The sequence below is a fragment of the Octopus bimaculoides genome, chromosome 1 (genome assembly GCF_001194135.2).
Source record: "Octopus bimaculoides isolate UCB-OBI-ISO-001 chromosome 1, ASM119413v2, whole genome shotgun sequence".
NCBI classification, from domain to species: domain Eukaryota; kingdom Metazoa; phylum Mollusca; class Cephalopoda; order Octopoda; family Octopodidae; genus Octopus; species Octopus bimaculoides.
Genome location: NC_068981.1, coordinates 193,217,006 through 193,231,073, shown reverse-complemented (window position 1 = coordinate 193,231,073; position 14,068 = coordinate 193,217,006). Strand labels below are relative to the sequence as shown.

Below are 14,068 nucleotides of genomic sequence, written 5' to 3'. Positions count from 1 at the left end.
ATATAGATAATAAATTATATTATACTGCACATTTAAATTCAAATAAACAATTTCATAAATTTTTCTATTTTCAATTACACATAATTTTTCATATGAAAATATCCTGGAAAAAATTTATTTCTCTTAGCACAAAATTTCTCAGCTGAGTCCTCTTTGAAATTGGAAAATGAGAATGAAGAACTGTGTTATATGAAGTTTAAGAAAGATCTTGAGGAAAGGCATCTGCAGAAGAATATGGAAGTATGGTAAGACAGTTTTAATATACCAGATTTCTTTAATCTTTTAGGATTTGCATAGATACAACATAGAGAGGGATTTGTTTTCTATTGTAATTAGCTGAATCAAGCCTTTCATGAAGCAAATCTCCTTGAAACAAAGTTGCTTAATCTATCTTTTGGTTTAAATATCATTCAAAGATATTGTTCTATTTTATGATCACATATCATTTAAATGTACCCAGCTGTTGCAAAAGATACTCAGAGTCCTGTGAGTTATCAAATACTGCAACTGGAATGCAAGAATTACCAAGAAGCTGCATCTGTTTTGTCTCTTAAAAAGAATAAGGTAAGTGATTGCTTCTTTTCTTTCTTCCTTCATTGATTTTTCTTTAAAACAGACAAAATATTAAAAGTTAGTCTATTACATTTTACAATATTTAAGACATTTTGTGTCCAAAAAACAGGTACTTTTCAGTTTTTTTTTTACTCTAGGTACAAGGCCCAAAATTTTGGGGGGAGGGGGGGGGCAGTCGATTAGATCAACACCAGTTCGAAACTGGTACTTAAGTTATATTATTACTTTCATTTAGTCCACATTAGTTCTACTTGGTCAAAGATACTCCAGCTGTGACAATCTTATCTTTTTTTGTACACCTGCCTCCAGGTGTACATTATTCATATCTAGCAGGGTCAAGCAACCACATAGAAGATCCTCCATTGGACATTTTGTTACTATTTTGTTGGTGGAAAAGGGTGGGTACCCTAACACAGAGTCTCTGTGAGAAATTTGCTAAAGTGGAACAAGACTGCTTTCAGGGTGCCAGGTGGAGTGAGTGCTTCATTTCAGAATTCAAGGAAATTGGGATTGATGTTTTAGGGGCCAGCAGAGCCCTCTTCTTGGCTCTCCTGGTGCTGGACTCTCTTTTTATGGACTCTAGGTCAGTTCACAGTGAACCTCCTAATATTAGAGCTTATGGATAATCTTAGGGTAGCATATATTGCATATAAAATCAATTTCTCAATTTACTACTGGCACATAAATTTTGATTAATGAATTGAGTCAGTTAAATCAACCTCAGTACTTGACTAATATTTTATTTTATTGACCCTGAAGTGAGGAAAAGCAAAGTCATTTTTGGTGATGTTTGAATTCAGAGCACCAAGGGATATCCAGATACCACAAGATATATTTCCAGTGCTCAACCAACTCTGTCACTCAGCTAACCACTAGATTGCTTATAGATTTGAAACTACTATTTAACATATTCTATTATAATGTGCAGATTTGGTACCAGAGTATTGGGTATTCAGCACCCTTAATCAACCATGTCAGGTGTGTTCTCTTCTCCCAGTCCTACAATGAGAACTGCTGTCTACAATTGTTTTCTACAAAAATTTTTCTGCAGACACAGGTGTAGTTGTGTAGTAAGAAGTTTGCTTCTCAACCATATGGTTCTAGGTTCTGTTCCATTGCATGTGACCTTGGGCAAGTGTCTTCTACTATAGCCTTTGGTCAACCAAGGCCTTGTGAGTGGATTTAGTAGATGGAAACTGAAAGAAGTCTGTTGTGCATATATATATATATATATATATATATATATATATATATATATATATATATCATCATCATCATCATCATCAACATCATCATCATTTAACATCCGTTTTCCATGCTGGCATGGATTGGACAGCTTCACAAATGCTGAGCATGTGTGTGTGTGTGTGTGTCTGCATGTGTCTTTATGTCTGTGTTTGTCCACCAACACCACCACATGACAACCGGTGTTGGTTTGTTTATGTCCACATAACTTAGTGGTTCATTAAAAGAGACTGAAAGAATAAGTTCCAGGCAAAAAAAACCCCCCAAAAAACAGTACTGGGGTCGATCCATTCAGCTAAAGATTCTTCAAAGTGGTGCCCCAGCATGGCTGCAATCTAATGACTGTATAACTACTCATACACGAATCATAGAACTGTAACCCCGTGAAAGATTTCCTCAACGAAGTTCATAATTCGTATATGGGCAGTAATTTTTAACCAATGGGAAGTCAATAATTTCTCATGTTCGGGCAAACGAACTTACGTTCTCTCTCCGCCTCTTATGAGTTTGCTACAACTGGAACAAGTAAAAGATAAAAGATAACATTCTCCAGCTATCGCCATCATTACACTGATTGGAAAATGCAGTTTGAAAATTATAATACTCAACATGCGCATAAAAGAGTTATAGCTTTATTATATCACTGAATAATTTGTTACTGGGTAAAATTTGAAATGCTTCAAGTCAAATCATGTGACCTGCCACCACATCATGTGATCCTCTTGTCCTCCTCCTTCCCATGTCATCCATTTGGCTTTGTTCCAATAATGACCTCATCTATTGTGTTTCTAATTGGATTAAGATATTTTGTGTAAATTATTTGTGGCATACTTGATTTTCATGCTTCAAGCAATCACCTAATTCGCCTTGCACATAGAGTCAGCTCTGGTAGTGTGTTACAATATAATATATAGTATTGTAATGTACTATACTGTAATATAATGTAATAAATGTACTGTAGTGTAATATAGTGGTCTAGAGGTTTGGTATGTTGGACTTACAATAAGGCTGTGGTTTCGGTTCTCAGATAAAATTATGCATTACATATTTGAGCAAAACACTTCATTTTATGTTCCTTTAGTTTATTCAGATATAAAAGAGTAAAAACAGCAGCTGGAGTGAGATTGATGTCCTATCGCATGAGGTTAAGCCTGTGATGGCTTGATGTCCTATTCTGTGGGTTAACCCAGTGATAAACTGATGCTCTATTAAAAGAAGGTGATGGTGGTGGTGGTGGGGGTGTAATCCTGTGATGGATTGAACATCAGTCCACCACCATTCAGTAAGGTGTTTTGTAAACCCAGTCCCTTATAGGCCTTGCAAAACAGGACAAGTTCCTACCTAATGAGCCTGTACGCCTGAAACAAACTTTAACTTTTTTTAACTAATTGCACTATGATGAACTTTACTTTACTTTAGAGTAAAATAGGTGGCTTGTGTGCATACCACTACTCCCTTACACATGGAGATACCATCAGTTCTTCTAATTCCTTGCCATGAACCCCTACAAATTCTGTGGAATTGTCTTACCCACCACTCCTTACATAAACCTTTGCGTGCCCCAGCGTTTAATAATATTGGTTACACTTTTCCTCTGCACATTAACAATCTGCTTGCTCTCTTCTCTTCAATGATCTTCCACATTTATTATAGATACTTAGAGTATCCACAGCTGGAAAGGTCTTTTACAAGGCACAAACATGGACAAAGTTTTTTTGTGTAAGACTAGCAATGACCATTACCACTCCAGGAACTAATACCATCTAAGGAAAAGGCCAGCTTGGTACTGGTACCATCACAGATAGTAGAGCCATTTGAACACAGATAGCTAGAATAGATAGTACTAGTTATCCAGTCTGATGCTCTAACAATTTTATCAATTCACCCCAAAAAGACAAAATGAAATGCTGGCTTTGGCAGGTTTTGACCACAGTACCTAGAGAGTTAGAGCAAAGACCACAAGTTATTCTATTATATGCTTTAATCATCATCATCATCATCATTTAACGTCTGTTGTCCATGCTGGCATGGGTCGGATGATTTGACTGGGCTGGAACACTGGAAGGCTGCACCAGACTCCAGTCTGATTTGGCATGGTCTTCTATGGCTGAATGCCCTTCCTAATGCCAACCAGTCTAAGAATGTAGTGGGTACTTTTATGTGCCACCAGCACAGGTGCCAACTTGCATGACACCAGTATCTGCCATGACTACAATTTTACTTGGCTTGATAGGTCTTCTCAAGCACGACATAATGCCAAAGGTCCTGGTCATTGCCTCCGTGAGGCCCAACACTTGACAAGAACTCAGGCACTTTGCCTTCACGAAGTCCAGGATAATACCACCTTTTACTCCACCACAACAAAGACACCTCAGAGCAGGCTAAACTGCCTTTATGAACAGGGACAACAAATACATTCTCCGATGGAGTTATGACAATCTTTTAACACAAATGAAACAAAATCTCTGCTCATATCAAAGAACAATCTTCTCCTTCCTCTTTCATAAACTTTGCCAGCATGCAAAGACATTACAAATTCTTGACCAACATACAATTAAAACCCTCAAAGGTATTGCAGGCATAGCAGTGTCGTAAGAAGTTTGCTTCCCAGCCACATGGTTCTGGGTTCAGTCCCACTACATGGCACCTTGGCTGAACAAAGCCTTATGACTGGATTTGGTAAATGAAAAGTGAAAGAAGTATGTCATATATGCGTATGTGTGTGCATATGTTTGTGTATGTGTGTGCATGTGTGTGTGTGTGTGTGTGTATTAGTGTTTGTCATCCACCTCCATTTGACATCCCTGTGATTTATCAGTTTGGCAATAGAGACCAATTGAATAAATGCCAGGCTTTAACACAAAAATAAATACTGGAGTCAATTCAGTTGAACAAAAAAGTTCCTCAAGGTGGTGGCCCAGCATGGCCACAGTCTGCTGACTGAAGTAAGCAAGATAAAAGCTAAGAAGATTACTCAAATAACATTACCAAAAAATGGCTAGTTTTTCTCTCATGAAATACTGCTCCCACATCCGAGGTGATGATGTTGCCCCCCCCCCACACACACACTCCTCAATCTCTCTATTCTATCACCACTACAACAGTCTCCATGTGTACAGTGCATAGAAGGATGATGTATCATCATTGTCATCATCATTGTCGTCATTTAACGTTCACTTTCCATGCTGGCATGGGTTGGATGGTTTGACAGAGAACTGGCAAGCCAGGAGGCTGCACCTGGCTCCAGTCTGATCTGGCAAGGTTTCTACAGCTGGATGCCCTTCCTAATGCCAACCACTCTGAGAGTGTACTCCTCTTTTGTGTCATGGCATATTCATGCTAATGATGAATCATGGCTTGTGCCTCCTCCATTTATTTCTGTCTCTTGCAACATCACCCAGGTCTTTCTCGTTCTGTACTTTCATTCTCTTCTTCATCCAGTTGAATATTTTCATTTTCTGCCTTCCTCTTTCTCTCCTTCCCACCAGCTTAGTCTCCACCACATGTAGTGGGTGCCTTTTATGTGCCACCAGCATGGGAGCCAGGCAGGTGGCACTGACATCAACCATACTGAATGGTGCTTTTTACGTGCCATTGGCACAGGTGTCAGTCAGGCGGCACTGACATCACTAACGCTTGAATGGTCCTGTTTACATGCCACTGGCATTGACCCCAAGGTGGCACTAGCACTGACAAGGCAGCACTAGCATCGATGTATATTGAAAGATTTTATACAAGAGGTTGTGAATGGAATGCTGTACTTTATACTATGTATATATCCTGGTTACTCAATAATTTGATTTTTACAAATGACATAAATATACTGCAGGTTGTAGCTAATCTCTAATCAAAGGTAAAGCAAGACCTAATACTACCTCTCTTACTTTTCTATCTTTTCACCTCTTTCAATTTAACTGCTTTTGTATCACATATCTCTCCCTCACCCCTGTCTCTCTGTCTCTCTTTTTCTCCGGACATACACATATATACGTACACCATTATGTTTTGTCTTTGACATGATACACACATTATCAGCATCTGATTCCTCTCTCCCATTCTTCCATCTCTCCCCCTCTCTCTCCATTTCCTCTTTCCCTCTCTTTTGTCTCTTGCATCACATAAAGCCATCAGCATAAGTCTTTTTATGTAAGTTCATTTAGATTACAACTTAATTAACAGATTGTGCAAAGTAATCAGCTTATACAATTGTGTTACTTTACTATTGCGCTTGCTCGCACCTAAGCGAAAATATACACATATATATATGTGTATGCATGTATACACACATGTGTTTGTATGTGTGTGTATATATATATATATATATATATATATATATATATATATATATATATATATATATATATATACATATTTATATATATATATATGACAGACACATGCATACATACACCCATGCACAAAACATACACATACGTACATGTAAATTACTCATTAATAAACAATCTATTTAACTGTGTCAGTAAACACATGTACATACACACAAACACATATAACATACATAAATACACACACACACACACACACATACATATATATATATATATACATACACATATCAAATACATACAACAATCACACTACACGTCCATATGTAAACATAGAGAACACAGTGACAAATGCCAATGTTTACAAGCTAAAGTCTCGAGAGATTCTATGATTTGTTTTTTATAATGAAGCTGTAACATAACTACATTACATGTCCTCTTTCGGAGCTGTCTCACAACTACATTACATGTTTTATGTCAGACTTGTCTAACAACTATGCTATATGTGGTCTTCATAACAGCAAGGTTTAATAGTCTACATGTCCAACAAGAAATCCTGACTTTGTAAGTTTTCATAATGTTGATATCCAAAGAGTTTTGTCTTAGTCAGAAGTATTTTAGAAAATGTTTAATTGTTCAAACAAATTTAAACATTATAGATGTAATGGATTTACTGTTGTTATGTTATCATCATCATCGTCATTGTCGTTATCATAATGGTTGTAATTGTTTTTGTTGTCACCATCATCATCATCATCATCATCGTCATCATCATCTTCATCATCATCATCATCATCATCATCATCATCATCATCATCACCACCACCATCAATACTATTTCATGTCTGCTTTTCTATATGAGTATTTTTTAAAAGCTGAATGGTCCTTCTGTTACCAACCCTTTCAGTCACCTCTAACACCATGTGAACTTACTTACCCACCCAAACTACTTGTCCTATATTTGCCTTCCTGTATCTTGAGGGTACGTCCTGACACATCTTCATCCCCGTTTTATTTCTGTTCCAACTAGGCTAACCCTCTATCTCTTCTACAAGATACTTGTACCCGTCTTTCTATCACATTTTAACCTTTCATTAACTGGCATAAAGCTACCTCCCTCAAAACTACTCCCACCTCTGTTGAAAAGTCTTGCCTGGCAAGTTTATTTGGTGACCTCAATAATACAGGTGGCACATAAAATGCATCCAATCCATACTATAAAGTGGTTGGCATTAGGAAGGACATTTTTTTTAAAAGCAAGGCATCTTCCAATTAGGCTGATTGCCCGAGCCAGTCTGACTACCTTTCTTCATCCCTCCCGATCTTCCACTAGTGTTTTTAGGTTTTCAACTTAGCATCCAACATCTTCTGCAAGCTGTTGTATATATATGTCTTCCGTGGTCTTCCAGCTGCTGTGGTACCATAATTTGGTGTCCACAGCAACACATTGCTCACAAGTTCTGGGCATTCAACTGCAGAAACAATGCCAAAGCAGGCAGGAGAGCTTGGTGGCCAACTCTTGTCAAACCCTCCAACCATTTGATGATGAATATAATTGCAATGTTATTATCAGCCTGAATATGCTTAATGCACATTTGAATTGGGGAACAAGTTATTCACTGCATTTTGTCATGGAGAATATATCTTGCTTGTTGATGAATATAACGTTTCTATTCTATTCTAAAATTCGCATACACATGGTACTATCATTGAAGAACATATAAATTACTATATTCAAATTAATTTAATTAATTAGTCTGAGTTAAAAGATAAGATATAATCTTAGGCCTTCTGCTTTGTAATTCTTCATTACAAAAATTAAAATATAATTGGGTCCATTCTGATTGTTCTGATTGTCTGAAATGAGATGGCATTAAAAGGATTATAATTTTCTGATCTATTAAACTCATCCTTAAAGTGTGTACGCGTGCATGTGTATGTGTGTGTGTGGAGGATCTGTGTGTGTATGTGTGTGTATGTGTGTGTATGTGCACGTGTGTGTGTGTGTGTGTGTGTGAAAGAAGGCATTGTGATTTAGTGGTTAGGGTATTTGGCTCATGACCATAAGGTCGTGAGTTCAATTCCCAGCAGACACTTTATTTCACATTACTCCAGTCTACTCAGCTGGTAGAAATGAGTAGTACCTGTATTTCAAGGGGCCAGCCTTGTCACACTCTGTGTCATGCTGAATCTCCCTGAGAACTACATTAAGGGTAAATGTGTCTGTGGAGTGCTCAACCACTTACACATTAATTTCATGAGCAGGCTGTTCCATTGGTCAGATCAACTGGACCCTTACAATCGTAACCAATAGAGTGCAATATGATAGTGGAGGGGGCGGGGCTTGTGGATAGAATGAAACTCTCCTTCTTTGAGAAACAAACGTTATTCTTTATCCAAATCCAATCTTGACTATGAGCACATTCAGGAATGAATAAATGTCACCTGATATTAATCACAGATGAAAACTAGCAAAACATAATGTAAATATAAATACTGTAGTCTGGAAAAATATATTTTAGAAAAAGAAAAAGGACAGACCATTTGAATTTTGACTTCCAGACATTAAGGAATAGAAAAATTTAGTTCATATATCTATTTCTTCTTATATTAACTACCACTGGATTAAAAGTATCATTAAAGTTTTCTGTGACCAGGTTTTCTGAAACTAGATGCTCTTCTTATCACCAACCCTTGTCTGTTTCCAAGTAATATTTCCACATAGCCAGATATGTTTATGCAGAAGATTGCAGATGGTGGACCCCACTTGTATGATAGTGACATTCATTTACAACCGTCAAGCAATGTCAAAACACTAACAAACATGCTCTCTCTCTCTGTTTCTCTTTCTTTCTTTCTCTCTCTCTCTCCCAGACACACACACACACACATTATATATATAACAGGCACAGGCATGTGGCTGTGTGGTTCAGAAGTTTGCTTCCTAACCACTTGCTTCTGGGTTCAGTCCCATAGTGTGGATCTTTGGGCAAGTGTTTTCTATTATAGCCCGGGATGAACAAAACCTTGTGAATGAATTTGGCAAATGGAAACTGAAAGAAGCCTATCATACATACATACAGACGGATGGACAGATGGATGGATGGATCAATCGATCAATGTATATTCATTCATTCGTTCTCTTCTGTTTTTAATTATTTAAATTTTTTCCCAGAGGAACGGGTTTGTTTCTAGCAAAAATATAAAGCTCCATTGTTGGAATGTAGATAGCAAAAATAATGTCACGTTTTAAACTTGAGAAAAAAGTCTTGCATATTTTTACTGTTTCATTTACAGATTGTATTTGTAATGAGCAAGCTAGTTGGTTGATTTCTTCTCTAAAACACTAGGTTTTTCTGAAAACCCTTGTCCAGATTGTCACTAAAACCAGATTCACCAATTATTATTAATAAATGTAAATTTATAATTTGAATATAAAAGTTGGGGGTTTTAAATCAGTTGTTCATAATTATTCTCTTTCTCTTTGATTTTCAAAGAGATATTCACATCAGCAGGACAGCTGAACTCTATGAGGATACATACTTTTTCTTGTCTGTCCCAAACAACAATATCTGGCTTGTTATCTTTACACTTGACAGAGATGTTTTGATAGGAATGTTTCACCAATGTTCCTTATGTTGATGTTTGTGTAGCTCTTCAATAACAGGTGGATTCTCTATATTTATTCCAGATGTGTCTTTTTCCCAAATGGCATCATTGTACATTGCTTAAGGAACAACATCTATCACATAGGGAAGTAGTACCTTGATAACATTTTGGGGCAGCTGCTAATCATGTGATGTATTCTACAGAAACGTGACATAATCTACATTTTTAGTTGCATCTTGGACCCTCAAGGGCTTCACTGTCTCTTTTATTTATTATGTATTACTTAAAAATCTCCTGTTCTTGAATTGAAAATACATAGCCTTTGAAGGGTGATGTAGTGGTCATGAGTCCAAGAGATATTGCACTTCATGTCGATATAATAGACAAATACTTGGGCAGATTTAATAACGGATATTCCTTCACCAAATTTGAAGTGTTGTCTCATAAATTTGTTTGAAATTAATATTTAATATTTAATATATACACAGATTTTTATGCAATATATAAATCTTTAAGTCATGTCTGTGTTGATAAATAATTATGAGTGAGATCCCAGCCTGTCTCAATGTTTAGCAAATTGCTGTTGTACCCAGATATCATCACTAGCCAATGCTTCGATTTCCATGTACTTTCTCCATGTTCTTTTTGGCCTTCTGTATTTCTGTCTCCTTTGATGTGTCCTTTACATGCTCTGAGTGGAGCAGAGTTTACCCTGTAGCCAGGAACATCTGCCCTGACTTCAACCATGTTGCCTCACAAAAGCTTAATATGGAGATTGTAGAGCTTCATCTGAGTGACAATCTGGGCTGCTTTCTGATTTTGAATATGTGACATTCCATGTTCCCAGCTGTTTGGTTGTCCTCGATGAGAGAGGAATGTTCTACATTATAACATTTTTTTTTTTGGCCTTCATTACATTGCTTCATATCATCTATGAGGATTACCTCCTCTTTTCAGGATAGGTTTCATATTCTCCTTGGTGTTGTTCCAGTAACAATGACGAAAATTGATAGTGCAAGACTGCTAACCCTTATGCCTACACCTTTCTCCTATCACAACTGGGCTTGGTGCTGCTTCATTTCTTTTTAGTTTCCAAGTTTTCTGTATTCAGGGCCTACATCTCACTAACATGATAACATTACATTTCATACGCAAGTATCATACAGTCTACTTTTTACTCTGAGAGAGAAATCTTTGATTTGGCTACTATACTCTCAGAACGTCTTCCTCCACTACTAATTAGATCACCTAAATAACAAAAGTTATCTCCAGCCTCTAGAGATCCTCCTGGGAATTTGAGAAAATCTGTTTCCTGTGCATTCTCAGTGTTTATTGCTTCTGCATATATTCCACATGCAAAGTCCATTTTATCTGTTAACCTTCCTATGATACTACTGTATCTCTTATATGTCTATAGTTTGCACTGGGTACATATGGAACTTCTACCTACACCTTTTCTACATATCAAGCAAGGCTATTTCCTTGATGAAAGTAGAATCTGTCTGCTTTCCTATTTACTAAAACTTTGGTCTTTGCTAAGGAAATTTGGGGGCCCTTTCATTCTGGTTTTTGCTTCTATATCAGAAATGTCTTTTTTAATTCTACAGCAGATTCAGCTATAAGAATGAGGTCATCATCATATAGGATTTCTAATGGAAAGCTGGTTTTTAATTCCTTAGTTATGACTTGGAGGTCTATGACGAATAGAACAGGGCTGAGAACCAAGACCTGATAAACATCTATCTGCCTGCTGAATTCATTGCAGTATTCATTGCTAACTCTCACCTTCATTGGCACAAAACCAAATTGAATCTCATCTATGCAATTCCTCTTTCTAATTAATTGAGCAATAATTTTTTCTGTAACTTTCATGAGCTGGTACTGCAATTTGATACTCTTGTAACTACTTCTCTCTAAGGTATCTCCTTTACCTTGTTGACTATAGGCAGCTATGCCAGGCATTAGGTTTGTCACCTTTTTGAACAACCTCATTGATTATATGGGTGAGTAGGACAAATCCTACTCTACCAGATATTTTAAGCATCTCAGTGATAATTTCTAATGGATCAGGAGCTCTTCCTGCTTTCATATCTTAAGTGTTTTATCTTACATACTACCATCTACTAGAATGGCTGATCCTTCCATTGGGTTCATGTTGGAAAAATCCTCTTTCTCTCAGACATTCTCCACATTTAATAACTTTCCATCACTTAGTGCAAATGTGCCATTATCCATCCATGCACACTTCTCACCCACATCTCTATTCTCTCTGATACACTACCTTAAAATCTGGAACATTTCATACCTCTGATAGTTACAAAGTAGCACATTGGCAAACCTCTTACTTTCTGCTTCTCCCTTTGCTAAGTAAACCTGTCATTTAGCTTCTCCTGTAGCTACCAGCTATAAATCACTACTCCTCCTATTCTTCATGCCTTTCCAAATCATTCTCCTCCTCTCTTTCATTTAATATACTTTGTAGTATATGTTTGCATAACGAAATACCACATACCTACAAACCATTAATATTTATGTAAAAACTAATACTTCTTTCCTCCAAGCTTAGATTCGAAACCGAATCTAAGGATTCTCGCTCGTCTGAACCACCACCATCAACAGGCACAAAACGAATTTTCTTTGTCCTGTCAAAAAATGATAAATCATCTCCCTTTGACCTACGACCTCAGCCATGTCACGTGAAGTTCAAATGGACAGGAGCTGACCTATTTAAACACGATCTCTCCTGCAGTATGTCTGTCCTTTTAGCTGCCACGGCTATTATAAATACTGTGTTCGGCAGAGGGACAGACAGAAAGGCCTAGGATGCAGAAAGACAGAGTATGCGAGAAAGGTTCAAGATGTAGAGAGGCAGAGAGAACTTGAAAGGCTCCAGACAAAGAGACAACACATGAGATAGTCTACTACTTTCTCAGATGAATGACACGTACACAGACACAGAACATATTCAATTCTAACGCATCACCTACACAGATGTACTCTGTTTTTATTCCTTCAACCCAAGTCGGCATGTGATGCTGACAAGCCATGAAAATGACGAAATATCAATGTCCATTACTCCCAAATGGGATTGAGGGTTAGTTATCTCACCTGTCCATGACTAAGTTGTTTTAACACTGGTGACACTAAGAGTTTATTTACTCTGCAATGCTATTGCAGCCACTTAATACACAAAACATATAGATTAGGATATGTATTTAATAATATACATATATATATATATATATATATAAATGGAACAACAATACAATAGAGGACATTAAAACATTCGGACAGATGGATGATACAAAGGCAGACAAGAGAAACAACAATTAGAAGGACAGGCAAAAAAAGACGGGTCATTCGTGGCTTTCTTTCCTCAGTCAAGTTCCAGAAGTCACGACCATTTCGGACAGTTACATATATATCAATTTGTTTTGCAAGATTCCTGATGTAAAATCGTGTGTTGAAACAGATAGTGTTGTATTTCGGGATGGTCATTTTATTTATATGTTTTTGTTTTTACCAAATAAACACACGCACTATATTTTTTTTTTTTCTTCACTCGTTTATTACTGTTCTCATTTATTTTATGTCCATTGTCCAGAAATCTTTCATCACACATCTACAACTTTTTCAGCGACACTTTTCATTTCCATATGTGCTCTTGCTCCACTTACTCAATTCTCTTCTTCAGAATAGAGTAAGTGGAGCAAGAACACACATGGAAATGAAAAGTGTCGCTGAAGAGGTCACAGATGTGTGACAAAAGATTTCAGGACAATGGACATAAAATGAATAAGAACAGTAATAAACAAGTAAAAAAAATAAATATATAATGTATGTGTTTACTTGGCCAAAAAAAAAAGTAAATAAATAAAATGACCATCCCAAAATACAACAATATATATATATATATATATATATATATATATATATATATATATACATAGGATTTACTTTTTGTAATGAAATAAAAAAAACCAAGGCTGTGTATAATATAGACCTTCTATTTATAAATGTTCTATATTATACACAATCTTGGTTCTTTTATCTCATTACGAAAAGTAAATCCTTATATTCACACGCTGATATATGACCTACGTTGGACCCCTTATTCACATAATCACCGAACCTGGAGCTTAACTATAGCACTTACTCAGCATTACCTGAAACCTCTTGGTCTAATTGACACCACTATCGCTCATAACCTATATATATATACATATATATATATCATCATCATCATCATCATCATCGTTTAACAACCGCTTTCCATGCTAGCATGGGTTGGACGACTTGACTGAGGACTGGTGAAACCGGATGGCAACACCAGGCTCCAATCTAAATTTGGCAGA

The 14,068-nt window shown here is 36.7% G+C and overlaps 2 protein-coding genes across 4 annotated transcripts in view; both read left to right on the top strand.

The window, feature by feature from the left end:
- LOC106881752 (myosin heavy chain) overlaps positions 1 to 14,068 on the top strand; it is a 111,204-nt gene that overhangs the window by 45,733 nt on the left and 51,403 nt on the right. For all 3 annotated transcript variants that reach the window (XR_008265734.1, XM_014932243.2, XM_014932242.2), the window contains one exon: positions 128 to 245. Coding sequence is in view for 2 of the 3 variants with exons in the window: in XM_014932243.2 (XP_014787729.2) it covers positions 128 to 245 (118 nt within the window). In the remaining variant the exon portion in view is untranslated. The remainder of the gene's footprint in view (positions 1 to 127; positions 246 to 14,068) is intronic.
- The window catches only part of LOC106881751 (putative uncharacterized protein DDB_G0282133), a 16,810-nt gene continuing 9,103 nt past the window's right edge, over positions 6,362 to 14,068 (top strand). The window contains exon 1 of the mRNA XM_014932241.2: positions 6,362 to 6,668. The gene's annotated coding sequence lies outside the window, so the exon portion shown is untranslated. The remainder of the gene's footprint in view (positions 6,669 to 14,068) is intronic.